A 24,077-nucleotide genomic window follows, 5' to 3' on the forward strand; every position below is an offset into this window, starting at 1 on the left:
AACTTTATTCATAATAGCCAAAAACAGGGACAAATGTTCAGCAAATGTTCAACAGGTAAATGAAAACAGAACAAATCATGGTATAGCCATAAAATGGAACACTACTAAGAAAAAAGTTAACTTTACGTACATCTACACAGATAAATCTCAAAAACATTATGTTAAGCAAAAGTCCAGCAACAAAATATCACATACTTTATTATTTTATTCCATTTGACTGAAACTCTAGAAAAGACAAATCTGATGTAGAAATAACTAAAAGCAGATCAGTGGTTGCCTGGGCCCAAGGAATCAGATGGACCAACCAGAGAGGGGCACAAGAAAACCATTCTGAGATTATGGACACAGTCAAATCTTGATTGTAATTGTGTTACACAGATGTCAAAACCCATCAAGCTGTACTCTTAACCCAGGTACGTTTTGTTGTACATAAATTGTTTCAATAAAGTTAATTTTTTAAAAAAATCTAATAACCTTCCATATCTTCCCCACTCATAATTTCCACTCTCCTGGGCAATTCAATTCACCTGTTTGGGGTTTTTTTTCCTATTTATCAGTGTATTTCTAAATATAGGTTATAGTGCTATTTCTTGTTTTTAAGTTTTAGATATTTCCTAAGTCCTCTTATAGTTAAAGATAACTCAGCTCTCTAATACCTCAATCAACTCTTCTTCGCATATACTTCCCATATATATTTATTTCCCTGACTCACACACTCCCAATATAGTTAACATGTTTTTCTTATAATTATTATATTACTTTATTCAACCTTTGTTTTCCCTGCTATTATCTACTGGTCTGAGGGTTTAGTGGGGGTTTTTGTCTGTTTCCTTAGTTTGTAATGTAACAATTATGAATTTACTTCCAAATCAGATAAACCATCACTTCTACTTTACTCTGTGATATATCCTTCCTGAAGCTCTCTATCCTACTCTCCTCTGAGACTTCTGTTCTCTCCACAAGAAGCACAGTCATCGACTGCTGATTCCCTCAGTCCCACTCCTAGGAATGCCCTTCTTTATTCTCTATAGTGACAGATACCCTGTTTCCAAAATCCCTTCTCTTCCTATTTTTGTGCTAAAGCATATTTTACAGTAGCAATCTGAGAAAATGCCTAAAAATATCTTTACCATCAGATCTGATTCAAAATTTGATCAGACATATAATTCTCTCTAGTTTCCAATACTATTGCTGAAGAACCTTGATATGCCACTATGTACAATCCCAGTCTTTTGAGTGGAACCTTTTTTCTTTTTTCCCGTAAATTTTTAGGATCTTTTTTTAATGCTACTTTTCTAAAATTTTTTTGTTTTTTGTTTGCTTGGGTTTTTGGGGGTTTTTTTTTCCCCCTCATTGTGATGGATGCCTGACAGGTCCTTTCAATCTGGCAACTCACTCACTTTAGATCGGCTAATTTTCTTGAATTTCTTTGACTTCCTCCCCTCCATTATCCATTCTCTTCCTACCATACCAATCTAATCACTTGTCAGATGTTCTATATTGACCTTATAATTTTTTTTATTTTCTCCATTTCTTTTGGCCTGAGAGATTTGCTCAATTTTATCTCCTAACTTTTCTACTAAATTTTTAAATTCTATATTTTTAATTTCTAAAAGCTCTTTGTTATTTTATAAATGTTCCTTTTTATAACTTACTGTTCTCATTTCATGAATTCATTTCTTTTTGGTCACTCCAATGATGTTAATTTTTTAATGTATTTTTTTCTGCTCCCCATATTGTTTCTGTATCCTCTGATTCCTTTAGTCCATCTGTTTCGTTCTCTCATGTGAGAAGCTTTCCTTAAATGTCCTGTGACATTTGGTTTGCTCTCCCCATAGGAGTGAGGCACTTACAAGACAAAGGCTGTCAGTGAATGAGCAAACTATTACAGTTGACTGAGTCTCATCTTAGAGAGATCAGGTGAAACCCAAGGGTGTATGAGGAACAGTATAGGTCTTTTCTCTTGGACCAGTCTCCCCAGAGAGAAGTCCTCCATTCTCCACCATGTTGAATATAAATTTGGCTTTCAGAATTCTGAGAAGTGAGCAGGAGAAAGTGATCTCAATATTCAGAATGCAGTTTTAGTTACCTAATTCCCTCTACTCCCACCACTCTCTTCATATTTTAGAATGATCTCTGTGCTTTTCACTCAGCCATACCTGGTACTCCCAAAATCCAGATATTCTCTAATTCATCCTTCCAAAAGGTTAATTTTGTCTTCTGCTGGGAAAGGGAGAGCAGTGGCTAGGATACACAGGCTACCCTAGAGATCTAGGGTTTAAGAGCTCCTTTTAAAATGTTCCAATAATCCTTTTTCCAGCTCTATTTTTAACTCCTGTCTTTAGGGGTAAATGGTGTCTAATTCTTGAAATGGTCTCTAATTCTTGACACTTCCAGGTATTCTGCAGTTCACCTCACCTTGTCTCTTGTTAGCTCATTCTCCTGAAAACTTAGGTTTCAACTTTCTCTGCTTGCTAAGTCAATACCATAAAGTTTAACAGGAACCTACACAGGGGTTGTTACGCTTTCTGTTGGTTTACAAGAACACTGGGTAATACGGTGTGCTCTGAGGATTAATTCAGCAGGTCTAGGATGTCCAAACCCAAACCCAGCAGATCCCAAAGAAAGATTTGGCCTGTACTGGGCTCCTGGAAAATAACCTCTAACCCTTTATTATCCTGCCTGTTACCTGTATCTTTGTTTCCCTGAAGCCTTGGTCTGTGTCAATTTAGACTAACAATGTGATTTATGGTAGGGGCCTTGGCCCACATGGTATCAGCCTGAACTCTGGAGGAGTTGCAGAACTGAGCTCAGCCAAGCATATATGATAGATACATAAGAAGTCTCCAATAAAAACCCTGAACACCAAGGCTCAGGGATCTTGCCTGGTTGACAACACTTCACACACACTGCCACACATCACTGCTGGGAGAACCAGACACTGTCCAAATCACTGCACTGGGAGAGGACAACTAAAGCCCTGCACCTGGACTCTCTCCTATGCGCCTTTTTTATTACTAATTTTAATTTTGCTGTAATAAACCGAAACCACGAATACAACAGCTTTGCTGAGTCCTTCCTGTGAGTGCTTTTAGCAAATCATTGAGCCTTTGGGCGGTCTTGGAGTCCCCTAAGCACACAGTTATCCACCTAAATTATTATGTACATGAGAAAGTACTGCAATAAATTCTAATGATATCTAAAAAAATAAGGCCAGGCATCTGGGGAAAAAAAAAGACTATCCATGTCTCCCCAACACTGTCCAAAGAAAGTGCCTTAAGCAGTCTGTGCATAAAACAAGATGCCAGGGTGAGGTAAAATCAGAGTACAGTTCTATTTTGATTCCATCAAGGTCAGGGTCCTCTAATAATTCATAAGGCCAAGCTTCAAGTACCTACTAAATCTTTCATATTCATCACTAGAATATATTCATATAGATATTTGACTATTTGAACTAAACTTAGTATCTTATTTTATGACAGACAATACCTTTATTGATGCTATTAAACCCAGAAAGAATCTTTTTCTACAGAGGTAGTACAACTGTAAACTATACCTGGAATTAGCTGAAGTTCTAATTAACAAAATTCAACTGAAATAGTCACTAGATTCCCATTCCACCTCCGCCCCAGTAGTCTCTTTATCTCCAAGTCATTCCTAAAATAAAAAATTGAAAGTCTTCTTTGACTAAACAAATATAAAGAATTCTGAGATCAATCCCTTCCATTTCTCCAATCCGTTGAAACTCTTTGGAAGAAATATATGTTCTTAATCTGCTGTATGGTTATGGAGTTTCATGACATGTTCCTTAAAAGATGGCAAATATAATGCTAACTCTTCAGAAGCATGTTTATGAGGAGATATGCATAGCATCTAGCAGAGTCTCTTAAAACTTCTTAACACTTAAGAAACTTCTTATTCAATGATAAATTATTTACAAATCTATTCTACATTATTTATAAAATGCTGAATATCAAAAGATCTCTGAATGCAGACAGGGTGAGTGATGTAACCATCCAAACACTGTATCAAAATTTTAAGTGTTCAATAATTATAATCCATGTTAAAAAAGAGGGAGTTCTAGCCCTTACTGCCAACTTAAAAACTGAACTAGAACTATGACCCAAAAACAAACAAGGCTAAAGTATGACAACATAAATGGTGTGTGTGTCTGTATCTCCAGTATCTATCCATAACCACTCTGTATCATAAATATCAGCTTATTGTTACCTCTTTAATCTTTTCCCTTTTCTTTCTTATGTCATTATCTTCAGGGTCTCCACCACTTATTCCTAAAAGGTTTGGTATTGGGACTGGTGGCAGTGGCTTTTTCTCTTTTGTCTTCATTTCTTGGACTACCTTATTTTTCTCTGTCTGAATTTCTGCTCGGATTTCCTCTCTTGACTTTTTTAATTTTTCTTTTGCTTCTTCCAAGGCCTTCTCGTGATCAGCTCGAATTTTATTCCTCAAATGTTCTTCTTCTTCCCTGTAAGAAAAGGAGGGAAAAAAACACTGGTTAGAATGACCCTTAAGAACTTCAAGCTTTAAATATAAATCTTAAGGTTTCCTCCACCAAACCCTGATAGCTGTTTCCTATTCCTGTCATTAAAGGTAGGAATGATCTATGAGAGGCTCAGATTTATCTGCCCAAAGAACAGGATAAATATAACTTGGAATGAGCCCTGGATGACGAAGAGCTAACATGCTAACACTTTACACAATGCAGGAAGAGATAGCCTAGCAAAAAAGTTAAAATTTCAGGGCCAATGAGAACAGAGAAAACAGCAATCCCTAACTTATCAGTAGACACGTGGTAAGAAAAAAAGGAGGCAGGGGAGGAGGGAGAAAGGAAAGAAGGGAGTCACACCCATGAAAAACTAGGTGGGAGAGAGAAAATCAAAAATAGAATTAAGAACTAAGTATCAAGATGGACAAAAATATAAACAGTGTCAAGGAAAGAGAAAAGCGAAAAATAAGAGGACGGGAAATGTTTCATTTATTATATAGTACATCATACACTTCCAAAACTTTTGCATTTTGGAAATACCAGAGAGCTTGTAACACAATGGTTCCCAAATAATGCGGGTATGACTTCTTAAAATTTTATTGAGCCCTTGTTAAAAATACAGATTCCAATTCAGCAGGTTTGTGTGATGCCCATGAATCTCCATTATTAAGAGCTCCCCTGATGAGTCCGGTGTACTCAAACGTTTGAAAACCATTACCACAGTGAACACTGGGTTTTCTACCCAGACCTGCTTTGTAAGAGTTCAATCTTCTCTCAGCCTCCACCCCAAATCACGTGAATGAATACAGGAGTGGTAGGTGCTATTTTCTAAATCAGCCAATGATGGCTACCCCAAGGGTAAACATCTAACCCAATAGTCACCAGAGTCACCTTGCAAACCCCTTTGGTCCTTCAAAAGCATAGACAAGTAACAACAAAACTAATCATTGTTGTGGCTTTGATGTATGAGGCACTGGCTTAGTGAATTACATTGATTATCTTATTAAATTATCACAATTTATGAAGTACCTTCTATTAAATATTGTTATCACCTTATGAAACAGTAAAGCACAAAGAGAAAAATTATGTAATTTGTTTAGGGTTACAGAGCTAGTAAGTAGAGAACCTGGTTACAAACACATGCATTTTGACTTCATGAACACTATGCCTTTCACGTAAGGGATACATTTTATTTAAGAGTTTTTCTTTTACTGTACAGACACTAACATCTGTCTCTCAATATCTTTTCTCCCTTCTTAGTACTAAAGGCCTCAATTTTTAGATAAGCACATGATCCTGCTAAATAAAAAGTCTATTTCTTAGCCTGCCTTATTGAAACTGCTCCCACGGAATTGATGTGATCAGAAATGAACTATCTTGCTTAAGCCACTGCTATTTTGTGATTTTTATAGCTGGTAAATAACCTAGTCATAACTGAGCCACATTCCATCTTAGATGTTCTCTTTCCCTGGGGCTCTCATTAGCATCTGAGGGTTGATTTGCCAGAAATACATTAGCCAAGTGATAGATTTCCTTCTCCAATTAGTGTATTTAAATGAATCATATTTGGAAACATTGTAAAGGACAAATACAATCCTCAATTACATAAGGATACATAAAATTACACTGTATCTTGTTTGGCAAAGATTTAGGCAAAGATACAAATATTTCCCCTTTATATTCACTCCTTGTCTAGTAGACTTTTACTCTTCACCCACAAAGTTTCATCCTAAATAAATAAATAAATAAATAAATAAATAAATAAATAAAAACTTCCTTCAGAATTGCCTCCTCTGCCTTCATTGGTGTTCCCGTCCTCCCCTGAATACTACACCTGCGTTTCCACTTTCCTCAACCTCCCATCAGTCTTATATCCACCACAGATAAAAATCGGTAACCAAGTTTATCCTTCCTTTGAAAGGCCCTCTTTCTTAGGCCTGCCTTTACAAGTTGCTGATCACTGGCTCTATCATCAATGCACCCCAAAAATATTGTATTCCATCCTCACTTCTGTTCTTATTTAATATACTCTTCCTATTCAACATCATCCAACTCTATTTTCTCAACTGTTGCAACAAAACACATATGGTCAGCCTTTACCAAGTTACTAAGTACTCTGGATCCAAATTTATAGTACTGATCATTTGTTTCTGTGGCTGCCCAGGTTCATTTGGCTTCTCCCAAGATGCTATCTCTGAGCTTGAACATTTGTGTCCCTAAAAATTTATATGTTGAAACTTTAATCCCAAACATGGTGGTATTTGGAAATGAGGCTTTTGGAAAGTAATCGGTGTTAGATTAGGTCATAAGGGTGAGCCCTCGTGATGGAATTGGTGGTTTTATAGACCCACCAACCCACTAACACAACGGAAAAATAAGAGTCTCACCTACATGCTTAAAACTCCCAAGTTATTCTGATTATGGCAAAATGAGAACAAGATGCAACATAGGAAGGCAGTCAACCAGCCTATAATTACTATTTACTATTACTCGATCATATAGAAGGTACTTTCAGAAATCTAGAAAGAGACCTAGGACTTCCCAAGGCACTAACCTATACAGACTGCTTTCCTGTAAGGCTATTCATATGCCTGAGCTGAGAACTGCTAAGAAGTCAAATAGAGCCTGGGCCAGTGTGGGGTCAGCTCGTTGGAGCAACCTTCCATAAACCAAAAGGTGGCCGGTTCGAGTCAGGATCAGGGCATGTGCCTGGGGTGTGGGTTTGGTTCCAGCCGGGGCATGTGTAAGAAGCAATGTATCGATGTTTCTCTCCCTCTCCCTTTCCTTCCCTTCCTCTCTCTAAAATCAATAAGCATGTCCTCGGGTGAGGATTAAAAAATAAATAAATAAAAGTTAAACTATTAAAAAGAAAAGAAGGCAGAGAGAAAGAAATTTATATAAGAGAAATATATCTCTATATATAACTCTCCCCCTACCTCCACCACCTCCTCCTGACCCGCCCCAAGCACAAATGAAAGGCCATGTAAGGATGCAGCAGGAAGGCAGCTACCTGAAAGCCAGGACAAGCCAGGGAGAGAGCCTTCACCAGAACTGACCCTGCAAGACCTTGATCTTGGACTTTCCAGCCTCTAAAACTGTGAGATTTAAGCCATCAGCAGTCTATGGCATTTTGTTATGGCAGTCCAAGCATGATCCATTTTGAGTTAATTTTTATATATGGTGCTGGAGGCAGATTTTAAATGGGAGCAGAGGGCTTGAAAAGCAATCAAGTCTCTTCAACTATGGAAAGGGACCAGAAGCAAAACAAGAAAGTAAGAAGAAATGCTCAAGCTATACAGTGCAAACAGTGAAAGGAGGAGGCCAGTAATAATTTCTAGCCCTTCATTTAAATGATCCATATAACCTAGTGTTTCTAGGTAAACACTAGAGACACTAGGTTTCTAGGTATGGTAAAAGGCACTATGGGCATTTTAGGCAAAATAATTCAATTCTTTGTTGCGCAGAACACCAGGGCACTGTGGTGGAGTGGTTAGAATTCCTGACCCTCATCTACTAAAATGCCAATAGTGTCACTCTTCTCTTCATTGTAACAAACAAAAAAGGCCCCCATGATTCCAAGACCTCTCTCCAAGGAGAATACTACTGGTCCATGTTAAACCACTGCACAAAAAGTGCTAGTAGGGTAGAGTCTACGGAGACTATTTATATCTACATTTCTAATAAGTAGCACAGCACAAGTAAGAACTTCATCCCTAACTATAAGTCACTGTAATAAACCTTAGGGTTCTTCTCAGTTTATATTTCTTAAGATGTTAATAAGTAATCCTCTATCTAAATTCAGAAATTCACCAGTATCTTGGTAACAGAATCCCTTCTCTTTCTACAGAAGCCAAATGGTTCTAGGTACTATATCTTTCTATGGTCTAACAGCAAGGCAAGGCCCTCTGACCTACCCTTAGGCAATCAGATGCTCTGCCTGAAACTACAGATCTGGAATAAGTGGCATAAGCAAACAAAAACTCAATTTCAGAAATCACTGAGAAAGCAGAGGAATACAGCATCTGGAGGTAGCAAAGTCATAACCCAGCACTCGGTGACCAGCAGCACAAGCCATGGTACATTACTGTTCCTTAACCCTCAGTATGGTTCTGCATACCTGCCTTTCTTAAATGCCTATCTTCTAAACGTAGTTCTACAGACCTAATGTCAATTTTGAAAGCCAATCAACATCCTTCCAAAAAATACCTATTTTCCATGCATTATAGTTGGTTTCTAATACTTGTATCCAAGACTCCTCTCCAAGTCTTTTTAGTACAAATGGAAGAGGTATTGTAGGACTATGACCTAAGCACTTGCCTTGACTCACTGCCTCTCAATTCTTGCTAAGGCAGTTCAACTAATGTAGAATGGAAAATTCCAACCCACTAACACAACGGAAAAATAAGAGTCTCACCTACATGCTTAAAACTCCCAAGTTATTCTGATTATGGCAAAATGAGAACAAGATGCAACATAGGAAGGCAGTCAACCAGCCTATAATTACTATTTACTATTACTCGATCATATAGAAGGTACTTTCAGAAATCTAGAAAGAGACCTAGGACTTCCCAAGGCACTAACCTATACAGACTGCTTTCCTGTAAGGCTATTCATATGCCTGAGCTGAGAACTGCTAAGAAGGCGTGTCTCAGTCACTTCTTGGAAGAAATCCTCCTGATCATCTACCCTGTTCAAAGCCTTCACCTACAGGAGACTGAAAAGCTCTCCAGCAAAAAGGCCCATCTCAACAGACATCCATTTTGCCAGCGGTGAGCTGTGAGCTATTCAACTACAATTCCACAAAGAGGCCCCTCATGAACTGCTCCATTGACTGCTCATCTAGACCTAATTAAAGTCCATACACTAAAAACAAGAAAGCCATACAGTACCAGTAAGTAAACCAAAATTCTCAACTCCAAATCCACTCTTCTATACTCTACTTCATGAGGCTGGGGCTTAGACTCTCCAAATTACCTCCATTTCTTTTTTGTCAGTTGGTCTCCTATTAGGTTCAACCAATAGGGAGTACTAAAAGGATACTAGAAAGCAGAAGAATGGGAGCTTGATAACATAAATCTAAAATAGTTATAAAAGTCAATTTATCAAGAAAATATAACAATTATAAATATATACACCAAACAAACAAACAAATAAAAAAAAAAAAAAATAAAAACACCCCAGAATACACAAGCAAGCATTGACAGGAAAGACAAAACACAATTTTACAATGGTAGTTGGGGACTTCAATACCCCACCTTCAATAATGGCTAGAATGGCTAGAATGGCAGAAGACCAATATGGAAACAGAAGATATGAACAACACTATAAACCCACTAAACCTAACAAACATACAGAACACTCTACCCAAAAACAGAATCCACATTCTTCTCTAGTGCATATAGAACATTCTCTTAAACAGAAACCATGTTAAGCCACAAAATAATTCTCAATAAATGTAAAAAGATTAGTCATACAAAGTATCTTCACTGGCCAATAAAGCTAGAAATCAATAACTGAGCCCTGACGGGTATGGTTCAGTTGGTTGGTTGTCATTCTGCAAAGCCACAGTCCGCCAGTTCAATTATAGGTCAAGGCATATGCTAGGGTTGCGGGTGTGGTCCCCAATGTGGGTGTGTACAAGAGGCAAGTGATTGATGTTTCTCTCTCACACTGATGTTTCTCTCCTCTCTTTCTCCCTCGTTTCCCCTCAGTCTAAAAATAAAATAAATAAAATTTGAAAAAAATTAAAATTAAAATTAAAAAATATAGGTGTGTATTAAACAACACATTCATAAGCACCAGGAGGTCAAAAAAGAAATCGCATAGTGTACTTCCAGTCAAGATGGAGGAACAGGTAAACAGCTCACCTCCTTGCACGACCACAGCAAAAATTACAACTAAATTACAAAACAACCATGGCCCGGAATCATCAGAAAATCCAGCTGTAAGGAAGTCCAACAACCAAGGAATTAAAGAAGTCATGCTCATCCAGATGCATAGGAGAGGCAGAGACACAAAAGACGCAGAATAGGTGGCCCCACACCCACATGTGGTAAATAAAAGTCAGGGGGGATATTTCAGGAGCGAGGGATCCCAGCCCCACACCAGGACACCCAGCCCAGGGTTCCACTGCCAGAAAGATAAGTCCCCATAACTTCTGGCTGTAAAACTCAGTAGAGGTTGGAGCAGCAGAGGAAACTGCGGGACTCTCATATGTTTGCTCTTAAAAGGCCTGCGATAGACTTAGGACTTACACAGACTCACTCTGTTTGAGTCCAGCACCAGGGCAGCAGCTGGAAGGGCAGCAGTGACATACAGGGAGAAAATGAAGTGTCTGGCATCAGGGCGCGTGCCAGAGGACAGCTTCCTCCAGGACAAAACTCCAGAATCCAGGCAGAGGCAGTGTCCCCTGTCTGTGCCCTCCCCAACACACAGCCACAGAGCAAGGACACTGTATCAGAGACTCCACCATGCTGGTTCACAAGAGTTGCCCCACCCAGGCAATTACCTAAGGCTCCGCCCGATCTAACTAATCATGCGTTTCTCTGCAATAGACCACTCTACTAAGACAGGGAGACAAGGCAGCTCTACCTAATACATAGAAACAAACACAGGAAGCCTGCCAAAATAAGGAGACAAAGAAATATGGACCAAATGAAAGAACAGAACAAAAAAAACTCAACAAAATGGAGATAAGCAACCTATCAGATGCACAGTTCAAAACACTGGTTATTAGGATGCTCAAGGAACACATTAGGTACTTCAACAGCATAAAAAAGACCTAGGCAGAAATGCAGATTACAAAAAGTGAAATAAAAAAAAATTTACAGGTAACCAACAGTAGAGTGGATGAAGGTGAGAATCACATCAATGATATGGAACATAAGCATTCAATCACAAAAGCAAGAAGAAAAAAGAATCCAACAATACAATAATAGCTCTGGTTGGTACAGCTCAGTGGATTGAGCACTGACCTGTAAACCAAAAGGTCACTGGTTCAGTTCCCAGTGAGGGCACATGCCTGGGTTGCAGGCCAGGTCCCCAGTAGGGGGCACCTGAAAAGGAACCACACATTGATGTTTCTCTCCCTCTCTTTCTTCCTCCCTTCCTCTCTCTAAAAATAAATAAATAAAATCTTTAACACACACACACACACACACACACACAAGAATAGATGAAGGAGCCTCTGAGACAATTTTAAATGTACCAACATTCATATCATAAGGGTGCCAGGAGGAGAACGGGAAGAGCAATAAACTGAAAACTTATTTTAAAAAATAATGAAAGAAAACTTCCTTAATTTGGTGAAGGAAATAGACATACAAGTCCAGGAAGCCCAAAGAGTCCCAAACAAGATGGACTCAAAGAGGACCTCACCAAGATACATCATAATTAAAATGCCAAAGGTTAAAGATAAAGAGAGAACCTTTTTTCTTAAGATTTTATTTATTTGTTTGTTTATTTTTAAGCAGTATAGGAAATCAAGTAGCCAAAGAACTTACATGTATGACATATGCATGGCCCATGGACATCAACTGAGTGGGGGACGCTGCCAAAGGGAATGTGAGGCCGTGGGTGGAGGGGGGCAAAGGAAGAAAAATTAGGGCAACTGTAATAGCATAATCAATAAAGTATGTTTAAAAAAGAAATCACATGGCAAATTAGAAAATACAAGACTACTAAAAACAAAAATACAACATATCAAAAATTAAGGGATGTAACAAAAGGAATGCTCAGAGGGAAATTTATAGCAGTAAATGCCTACATTAAAAAAAATCAAATTAATGTAACTTTAAAACTGAAGGAAATTGAAAAAGAGAAGAAAAAATCCCAAAGCTAGTAGCAGATTACACTAGAGATAAACAAAAGAGAGAACAAAAAACAATTGAGAAAAATCAACAAAACCAAAAATTGGATCTTTCAAAAAAATCAACAAACTTGATAAACCTTTAGATAAATGATGAAAAACATAACAGAGATGATACAAATAACTAAACTAGAAATAAGAATGAATGCATTACTACTGACATTACAGAAATAAAAAATTAAAAGAAAATACTATACTGTGAATAACTGTATAGCAACACATTAGATAGCCTAGATAAACTCAACACATTCCTTGAAACGAACTATGAAAACTGAATCAAGAAGAAATAGAAATCTGAAAAGACCCCTAACAGGTGAGGAACTTGAGTAAGAAATCAATAGCCTCCCAACAAAGAAAAGCACAGGACCTAATGGTTTCCAGGTAAATTCTACCACATTTAAAAGATTAACATCAATCCTACTCAAACGCTTCCAAAATACAGTAGAAGAGGAAACACTTCCTAACTCATTCTAAGAAGCCAGTCTTGCCTTCATATCAAAGTCAGAATAAAACACCACAACACAATAAAACTACAGACTAATATCCTTTACAAATATAGCTGCAAAAATCCTCAAAAAAATACTAGCAAACTGATTCCAACAGCATATTAAAATGATGTTTTAATAAGAAAGATGATTCAACATAAGAAAATCAATCAATGTAGTACACCACCTTAAAAGAACAAAGGGAATAAAATACATAACATTTCATAAGAAAGGTGATTCAACATAAGAAAATCAATCAATGTAGTACACCACCTTAAAAGAACAAAGGGAATAAAATACGTAACATTTCATTCAATGCAGAAAAAAATCATTTGACAAAATCCAACACCCTTTCATAATAAACATACTCAGCAAACTAGGGATAGAAAGGAATTTCCTCAATATGATAGAAAGGATTTATGAAAAACCCAGAGTTAACAGCATACTTGAAGATGAAAGACTGAAAGCTCTCCCCCTAAGGGCAAGAATAAGGCAGCCCTGGATGGGAAGCTCAGTTGGTTGGAGTGTCGTCCTGTGCACAGAAAGGTGCAGGTTCAATTTCCAGTCAGGGCACACACCTGGGTTGTGGACTCGATCTCCAGTTGGGGCACATTTGGGAGGCAACCAATTGATGTCTCTCTCACACATTGATGTCTGTCTGTCTGTCTGTCTCTCTCTTTCTCTCTAAATATCTATCTGTGTTTTAGTGTGCGCGCACGCGCGTGCGTGTATCTCTCTCCCCCTTCCTTTTTCTAAAATCAGTAAACATATCTTCAGGTGAAGATAAAAACAAAAAAAGAATAAGGCAAAGATGCCACTTTTGGCACTGCTGTTTAACAATGTACTGTTGAGTTCTAGCCAGAACAATTAGGCATGAAAAAGAAAGAAAAAGCATCCAAATTGGAAAGGGAAAGGTAAAAGTATCTCTATTTACAGATGACATCATCCTAATTGTATAGAATATCCCAAACAATCCACAAAAATGACTACTAGAGCTAATAAATGAATTCAGTAAAGTTGAGGGCACAAGATCAATATGCAAAAACCACTTGTGTTTCTATAAATGAAAAATTAAAAGTAAAAGAAAAAAAGAAAGAAAATTAAGAAAAAATTCCTAGGAATAACTTTAATAAAGGAGGTGAAACACCTGTACACTAAAAACTACAAACATTGCTGAAAGAAATTACAGAAGGCTTAAATAATAGAAAGATCCCGTAGTTACGGATTGTAAGACTTCATATTAAGATGACAATATTATCCAAAGTAATTTACAGATTCAATGCAATACATATCAAAACTCCAAGACCTATAAATTTGCCAATGATACCTTGGGCAAGGGTTTGATCTCCAAAATATATAAAGAACTCACATGACTCCACACCAGGAAGACAAACAATCCAATTAAAAAATGGGCAAAGGACCTGAACAGACACTTCTCTAAGGAGGACATACACAGGGTCCAGAAACATATATAAAAGGGTGCTCAGCATCACTAGCCATCAGAGAGAGGCAAATTAAAACCACAATGAGATACCAGCTCACACCAGTCAGAGAGGCCAGCATAAACAAATCAACAAACAATAAGTGCCGACGACGTTATAGAGAAAAGGGGGCCCTAGTTCACCATTGGTGGGAATGCAGACTGGTACAGCGACTGTGGAAAACAGTATGGAGTTTCCTCAAAAAAATTAAAAATGGAACTGCCTTTTGACTGGGCAATTCCACTGCTGGGATTATACCCTAAGAATCCCGAAACGCCAATTCGAAAGAACCTATGTACCCCAACATTCATAACAGTGCAATTTACAATAGCCAAGTGCTGGAAGCAACCTAGGGGCCCATCAGTAAATGAGTGGATCAAAAAACTGTGGTGCATTTACACAATGGAATACTATGAAGCAGAAAGAAAGAAAGAGCTACTACCCTTTGCGACAGCCTGGATGGAACTAGAGAGCATTATACTGAGTGAAGTAAGCCAGGTGGTGAAAGACCAATACCATATAATCTCACCTATAAGTGGAATCCAATCAACAAAACAAACAAGTGAGCAAAACAGAACCAGAGACTTGGAAATAAAGAACAAACTGACAGTAACCAGAGGGGAGGGAGGAGGGAGATAATGGGGGAAAGAAGGGAAAGGGTCATCAAGGAACACGGAACACGTATAAAGGACCCATAAATAAAGACAACGGGGTGAGGGAGGAGGACTGAATGTGGGAGGTGGGGGTGGGTAGGGCAGGGGAGAGTAATTGGGGGAAAATGAGGACAACTGTAATTACACAACAAGGGGAAAAAAAACCCTCCAATAGCTGTTTCTGCAGAAATTGAAAAGCTGATCCTGGAATTCATAAGAAATAGCAGATGGCCTCAGATAGTCCAAACAGTACTGAAAAAGAATAGAAATGTTGGAGCACTCACACTTCCCAATTTCTAAACTTGCTACAAAGCTACAGTAATCAAAACAGTATATACTGACATAAAGATAAACATATATAAATGAATGAAACAGAACTGAGAATCCTGAAATAAACTCATACATGTACAGCCAACAGATCTTCAACAAAGATGTCAATATTATTCAATGGGGAAAAAACAATCTCTTTGACAAATGGTGCTGGGACAGCCAGGGAGCCATATACAAAATAATGGAGTCAGACTCGTGTCTCCCACCATACACAAAAACTCAAAATGGCTCCACAACCTAAATATAAAAGTTAAAATCATGAAGTCTTTAAAAAAAACAGGAGTAAATCTTCATGACCTTGGTTTGGCAACAGATTCTTAAATATGGCATCAAAAGCATATGCAACAAAAGAAAATGAAATGGGCTTCATCAAAATTAAAACTTTTGACATCAAAGGACATTATCAAAAAAGTGAAAGACAACCTACAGAAAAGGAGGAAATATTTGCAAACCATGTTTCTGATAAGGGTCTAGTATTCAGAAGATATAAAGAACTCCTACAATTCAACAATAAAAATACAACCACCCAGTTTTAGAAGTGGACAAAGGACTTGGATGGACATTTATCCAAAACAGAAATACAAATGGCCAATAAGCTCATCATTAGTCATTAGGGAAATGTAAATCAAAACCGTTAGATACTACACTTCACATACATGAGAATGGATGTCATTTTTTTAAAACATTGACAAGGACGTAGAGAAACTGGAACCTTTAGACACTGCTTATTAAAATGTAAAATGATTCAGCTATCTAAGAAAACTGATAACAGGTACTCAAACAAATACATTCACACACGTGTTCAAGCTACACTACTAACAACAGCAGCCAAAAAATGAGAACAATCCAAATGTCCGTTACCAGATGAATGCATGAACAAACTGTGTATGTACAAACAGTATTATTCAGCCATACAAAAGAATGTACTGTATGAATCTCAAAAGCATTATGCTAAGTGAAAGAGCCAGACACAAAGGGTCTTACATAGCATGATTCTCTTTATGTGAAATATCTATCATGCAGGTAATAATATTTACCAGAAAATGTAAATCCTTAGAGACAAAAAGCAGACTAGTGGTTTGCGAGGGGCTGGCAGGGAATAGGGAGTGGTGCTACTTAATGGGCATGGAGTTTCCCTTTGGGGTATGAAAATGTTAGGGAACTATTTGACAGACAGGTGGTGGTTGTACAATACCGTATTGTATTAAATGCCACTAAATTGTTCATTTCAAAATGGACAGTTTTATGTGAGACAAAGTTTACCTGAATTAAAAAAAAGTACTATGGAAGAGCTTAGAAGCAAGGACAAACAAAATTTTAAAAACAAAGTAGAAGAACCCTTTCTGTCTTAGTTACTTTGTGCTGCTATAAAAAATTACCATACATGATAGACTGAGTGGCTTATAAACAATAAAAATTTATTTCCCACAGTCTGGAGGCTAGATATCCAAGATCACGGGCCAGTATGGTCAGGTTCTGATGAGAATCCTCTCCTGAGTTGCAGACTGTCAACTTCTCACATGGAGGAAAGAGTAAAGAGAGAAAGCAAACTCATGTCTTTTTTAAGGGCATTAATCCCATTCCTAATTATAGAGGTATTACCTCCTAAAGGCCCCACCTCTTAATACTATCACATTGGGAGCCAGGATTTCAACACACTTGGGAGAATATAAACATTCAGTTCATAGCATTACCTAAAGCTACACTTATCACTATTAAAACAGCATGTTATGCAAAGCCTAACAGAAATATACAAAGGGACATAAGCCAGAACCAAATCCATGAAAATAACAGAAACTGTTATATGGCAGAAACAGCATTATGAATCAATGGGAAAGCACAGACTTTTCAATGAGTAGCACAGGGACAACTGGTCACCCATATGGAAAAATATAAATTCAATCCTAACCTCATCATAGACAAAAACTGAAAACAAGCTGATTAAATTCCTAGATCTGAAAAACAAAAACTTTAAAACTACCAAAATTGAAAATAAGGAGACTATAACTCCAGGGTAGAAAAGAAACATCAAAAAAGCAATACCATAAAGGGAAACACTGACAATTTCAACTACATTAAAATTTAATACTTCTGTAAAACTAAAGACATTATAAACCAAGTATAAAAATAAGACATCCATTACAAGTAGATACATGTAGTGCATCAACCTAAGAATTCATCAGGATGTATAAATAATTCCAACAAATGAATAAGAGAAAGAACAATCCAAAAGAAAAACTGGCAAAAAAAAAAAAAAAAGTGAGTAACCCAAAGGCTAGGAAACCTAACAAAAAATAAATATGTTTTTAAAAATAGTCCATCTCACTAGTAATCAGAGAAATAAAAAATAAAATTGGCATCAGACTGGTAAAGATTTTTTAATTACACAATACCGTGGTTTGCAAAGATGCAGGTATGAGTGTAAATTGATACAATCGCTATAAAGGCTAATTAAGCAACAAAACTTAGGAGTCCATAATGCACATACTTTACAACTTAATAGTTCTAATAATAAGCTTAATAGTAAGCTTTTACCTTGTAGAAAAAACACAGGTGGCCAAGAATACATGTACAAGAATGTGTTTGCAGCAAAAATATGGAATTAACCTAAAAATCTATCAACAGGGTAATGTATAAATAATTTAAGGTTTAATCATATATATATCTAAGTGGATAAAAGAACTGAACCACAGCCCAATATGTCAACATACATAACTCATTTAAAAATGTTGAGCAAAAAGCCCTGACAGGTGTGGCTCAGTGGACTGAGTGCCAACCTGTGACCCAAAGGGTCACTGGTTCGGTTCCCACTCAGGGCACATGCCTAGCTTGCAGGCCAAGAGGTGTTTCATGTCCGTGTGCCAGAAATGCATTGGCGTTTCTCTTGCATATTGATGTTTCTCTACCCTTTGCTCTCTCTAAAAACAAATAAAATCTTTTAAAAAAAGGTAGAACAAAAAGAAAAACTTGCAGAATGATATATATATATAATGTTCAAGAACATGCAGAACAATATATTTACTAATATATAATTTACATCAATATATATGTTGTAGAAGAATAAAACCATGTACTGAGAAAGACAATGTCAGGCTCAGGGGTTTGCTTCAAGAAGGATAATCTTCAGCTAAAATGTTAAGATTTGAAATATGGGTACAGTGACATTAATATCATGTTAAGACTTATGTATGCTTATAACTTTTTAAAAAACAAGAATGACACAGAGAAAATATACCATATATCAAGACACACTATTATAAAACTATAAAATTAAAATAGTATGGTGCTTTTGAAACCAGATAAATCCATAGAGGGGTTAAAAAAGAATACATACAGTGATATATTATAATTTATTTACTAATCCCCTGTTAACAGACATTTGGATCATTTACAATACATCGTGTTTTGGCTTCAGGGGACATTCTTGAACATTACTTTGTGCACTGATGTGAAGATTTACCAAGAATAAGTTTTTTGAAGAATTGCTGGATCAAAGAATATGTACTTTAAGTTAGTTGGTATTACTAAATTGTTCTTCAAAAACTCTATTAATTTAGACTCACACCAACAGTGTAAGACAAGATGAACCAGCTGCTCAATGTTCACCACGCCTTTGATATTACCAATCTTTTTAAGTACAGGGGAAAAAATTTAGGTCATAAAAAAGGAAATGTTTCATAATGATGTCACGAATAGACAGAAAAATAATTCACACTTATTATTATACACATAACAGATATATACCAAGCAGATATAAACTCATACCAGATGGCACCTTACTGCCACGCAATTGAAAGAGGTCAAATACGCACACGTAACTTTATAAACTAAACAAATATAACCATATAGCTCTCTCTATATAAATAGTTTTAGATACATAATGTATACAATTATGCCAGATCTCAATTTAGCACAATGATTAGCACATTTTTTTCAGATGCTAGGGTCTAGTTCCTTATTGAAAAAAGCTGCAGGAATACTGCAGTTTACATCCAGAAAACCTCGTCCATGTGCCAGAAATGCATAAGTTAATGACATAAATGCATATAGAGAAGAAAACAAAAAGAGGGAAGACAAATAGCTTAACTCTCAAAAAATGCCAATGACCTAAATGCATGCACCAGAGCCTCACCTAGGTGAAAAAAATATCTTTAAGAAACCCTAGAATCCAACTCCAAAGATAATAACATTCACTTTTAGAATAAGATTTGAAATTAAGATTTAAATTTTTCTGTAGTGCCTGAGTCAAAATTAATCGTCTATACTATTCTCCAATAATTCCCAATACTAGTATAATGCTTAGTACATCATAACTGCTTAAACATATTTGCTGAATAATGGTGGCCAATACTTTTTAAATGATAACAGCAGTATCACTAACGAGATGTCAAGAGATCTAAGTGAGGTTGATTTTATAAATATGTAAATGTCAAAAATATAAAAAGAAAGCAATACACATTCTTTGCAGATTACTTCATATACCCCCCCTTTTTTTTAACTATATAACTTGTCCCCAAAGTTCTTGTTAAGATATGGAGAACAAAAGAGAAGAGACACTTTCAAAGGCATTTTACAATATTATGGTTAGGAAATTACAGTCTTAAATGAAATAAAATTGCACAAGGCCTGAGGCCTAAATTACTAAAAGGAGTCTGGTTTTCCACAAATCTATCGTAAAGTCTTACACAAATGAAGAGATGTAATTGTTAACCGCTCAAAAATGATACTTGGTAATACTTCTGAAAATATACCTATTACCTTCAGTCAGGTACATAAAATGTTCAACAAATATTACTTTAAAACTTAGTGAAAAACAAAAAAGGATAGAACAGCATATCATTCATTTACTTTTTCAGTTGGTACAGATTTCATTATATAAATAATCATATACAGTAGCCTCACCTTATCCACAAGAGATATATTCCAAGACACCCAGTGGATGCCTGAAACTGCAAACAGTACCAAACTCTATATATGTTTTTTCCTACATACACACACACCCCTTTTCACTTAAAGAAAGCACACAGCGGCTTCTGCTTTGCATATCTGAATTGTCAGCATGATTAGTCTTTTTTGGGGGCCATTATAATGTAAAATAAGGGTGACCTGAACACAAACATTGCAATACCAGGACAATACAGTAACTGAGAAAGGTACTAAGTGACTAACAGACAGGTAGTCTGTATACAGCGTGGACACACTGGACGAAGGGATGATTCACTTCCCAGGAGGGACAGAGCAGGATGGAAAGGGATTTCATCACACGACTCAGAATGACAAAGAATTTAAAACTTATGAATTGTTTATTTCTGCAAATTCCCATTTTATATTTTTTGACTATGGTTTTCCTCGGGTAACTGAAACCACAAAGAGCAAAACCATGGATGGTGGCGGGGGGCAGGGTGAGCTACTGTAATATATAAATGAATTACAGTCATTTATAAAATTATTTTTTAAACCTTAATTGTTATAAATAAAAATATCCCTGGCCGGGTTGCTCAGTTGTTGTATCAGCCCATAACCAAAAGGTTGCAGGTTCAGTTCCCAGTCAGGACATGTATCTAGGTTGTGGGTTTGATCCCAGTCGGGGTACCTACTGGGAGGCAACCAATCGATCTGTATTTCACTTCCCCTACACTCCCACCCGCCTCCCCTCCTCACTCTCCCTTCCCCCCATTCTCCCTCACTTTTTAAAACCAATTAACATATACTTGGGTGAAGATTTTTTTTTTAAAGGCACTGCTAACTTTATTTAGAATACATTTTATTTTCACAGTATTTGTGATGCCTTGAACTAAATTACTGCACATTCTTCAATTCCCTATTTCATAAAATTACTCATATTTCATACATATGAGCTAGAAGGAATCTTTAAAGATTCAATTTCCTCATTTTATAAATAAGGCACAGGAAGGTTTATAGCTTATCTAAATATACTCCAACAGGTAAGAACAATGCTGAAACCAGAGTCTCTATCTATTTCTTAACACTGAGCCCAATGTACCTTTAAATATACGATGGTGCTTTCCTTTTGGACTACATAAAATTCCAAGATAGATCATTGGAATAAATGCCCTTTGAAGATTTTTCTTATCATAAATTCTAAAGCCCAATCTTCAAATAAATCTCCAGTACATTCTTCATGATAGCCATGCTCTAAAATAAAAAAATGATCCAGTAAACAATCAATGGCTATCAAGACAAACTTTTATGAGAGTCTGAATTTGCAAAAATTCAATGGCAACCAAGATAAACTTTTGTGATTGAATTATAACAATTATGAAAAATGACAATCAAGATAAACTTTGAATTATGACAATTATGAAAAATGGCCATCAACTTTATGATTGAATTATGACAGTTACAGAAAGTGAAAAGTAGCAAAATGATTTTCCCAGCCAATGAATATGTAGAGTCAGCCCAAATATTTTTATAATTTTCAAACAATAATAAACTTAAAGTTTGCCCAGTTGATCAATTACAGTAATGTTTATCATACACTACTGAATAAAATGTTTGGCTTCTGTGGTGCCAACTTTTAGAATGGCCTAAGTTTTATGGTACCCATATTTGTAAAAATGAGATAAGTAATACCAAACTTTCAGCTCTGATGTGAAGACTTATGGTTAAATATGTGAAAAACACTCATTAAATACTCTTTGTTTTCTTCCTTTTTTCCTAAACAAGGAGAAATTCAATGTGAGGGTATGCAAAATACCTGAGATACATTTACAGGAAAAAGTATGTTCTAGATAGGGTCAATACAAATTATTCCCTAATTTTTAAAATTATTTGTTGTAAAGGGCCTTTATTAAAACTATCCTCACTTTATGACATCATTGCTCCTACTCTAGTATTATTCTCTCAATTCTTCCTTGCATTCTGCTTATACCTTCTCTTCCAGAAGTTGTCACCATGCCATGGGCATCATTTATTCAATAGATACTCACTTTTACTAAGGACATTTCAAGCACTGGATATATAAATTAAATAAGACAGTCATTTAACCTCAAGTAGCTCATGGTCTACTGGGAGAAACAGATAAGTAAGCAAATAACCGTAAATCTGTAATCATAGACAATACATGAGAAAGATAGAAATACAAAGGAAAAAGGCTACCTAGACGCAGGAGAGGTAAGAGAATAAATCTATGTGTGAATCTGGGCAATCTCAGCTGTTAATGGCTAAATTAATATTAACAGGAACCATGTAGATCAGGGAACACTATTAGGAAATTAGATTAAATGCATATCACTCAATGTAATTTCAAGCATGGTTTTACAATAAATAATCATGATAAAAACATCTAATTTTAGACTACATGTTATAGAAGCTTACATAATTAACATAAGTCTACATTAATAATTCGGGTTCTGAGATTGTGTGTTTGATCCTTTAATAAGAAAGTCCAAAAGAAATATTAATAAAAAAGAGTAAATAAACATTTCATAGCCCTAGAACACTTCTTATAAAACCCCCAGAGAAATTCTGAAAAGGCTAATACAGCTTCTAAAGCAAATAAATCAGTGCTTGAACCAATTTTATTTCCCTAAAACATTTAACTTCATCCAATAAATACTGTTCATCTATTAACATTCAACTTGTGGGGCACTGTACTGTATGTCATTTCCTAGACTTCCAACACTTACTGAGCAACATAAAAATCAGGACTTATACATTGGCATTCTGCATTTTAATCATACCATACTAATACTTTATTCATTTCTGAGAAGAATGAAAACATACTGATATGTTCAGTGATGTTATAATGCTGAACTAAAAAAACAAAAAACAAAGAAAAAAGCCACTGTCACTTTGCTTACGATCAAAATTATGTTTCAAAGAAAAGTATACAGAATGTCATCTGGTGAGCAGCCCCAAAATACAGCCTCTTCCAAATCACTATTAATATTCCGAAAAGATGATGCAAATAATAAAAACTCAGACTATCAAAGAAGAAAGAGCCATCATGGCAGAATCTGAAAGAACTGTCTACTAACTTAAAACCATACCTAGAATATATAGAACACCAAGCCTTACCTCATAAAATAAAAAATGCCCAAACTACTACCCTACCCTAGTTGTAACTTATCTCAGAGACCAAGGGTCTCTTGAGATGAGAAAATGAGACGGAGACCTCCATGCAGTCAGCGTACTGTTCAACCTGCCTTTCCCCACAGTCTCTTCCCAATTCTTACCTTATTATCTAACCAGCTAGGCTCTTGTGAGAGCAACTCCTGGAGCACAGGGGAAATAAAGTGCATGGGAATGAAAACTGCATTCCCGGTGGTAAGGGACAAGACAAAATAATCTCAGTAGCTGTCCATGCTGCCAGTTAATCGTACTCTGAATTTGGGAATGACATGAAATCTACTCCATCACTAAACAACTGAGAGGATGAGAGACTCTACCAACATAGTAGAATAGAAAAAACAGGCTGAGAGCTGTACAGATCAACTGACCAAATACAAGGCTGAAAATGGTATTCACTCAATATATCAGGAGATAAAAAAATGCAAAAATGCATACAGCACAGATTGTTGATAAATGTCAAGTATAAAGAGACCTATCTTATTCACATCTGAGTAAGGAGAACTAGGAAAAATAGCCATGAGCCAATGAGGGGAAATACACTACCAGGAAAAGTTCAGCAGACTTACAGGATAAAATGATGTAACTTCCCCAAAACAGGAGCAGAAAGCACTAAGTATAGAACAGGATAGGGGGGAAAAAGAATGGAAGAGGAATGAGATG

At 36.4% G+C, this 24,077-nt stretch overlaps 1 protein-coding gene across 2 annotated transcripts in view; it reads right to left on the minus strand.

Moving 5' to 3' along the window:
* MAN1A2 (mannosidase alpha class 1A member 2) overlaps positions 1-24,077 on the minus strand; it is a 131,573-nt gene that overhangs the window by 101,616 nt on the left and 5,880 nt on the right. For both annotated transcript variants that reach the window (XM_054564910.1, XM_054564911.1), the window contains exon 2: positions 4,231-4,486. In XM_054564910.1, coding sequence (XP_054420885.1) covers positions 4,231-4,486 — 256 coding nt within the window. The remainder of the gene's footprint in view (positions 1-4,230; positions 4,487-24,077) is intronic.

Source organism: Pteronotus mesoamericanus, unplaced genomic scaffold, assembly GCF_021234165.1.
Source record: "Pteronotus mesoamericanus isolate MK-2021 breed Mesoamerican mustached bat unplaced genomic scaffold, CSHL_Meso_final scaffold_99, whole genome shotgun sequence".
Lineage (NCBI taxonomy): Eukaryota > Metazoa > Chordata > Mammalia > Chiroptera > Mormoopidae > Pteronotus > Pteronotus mesoamericanus.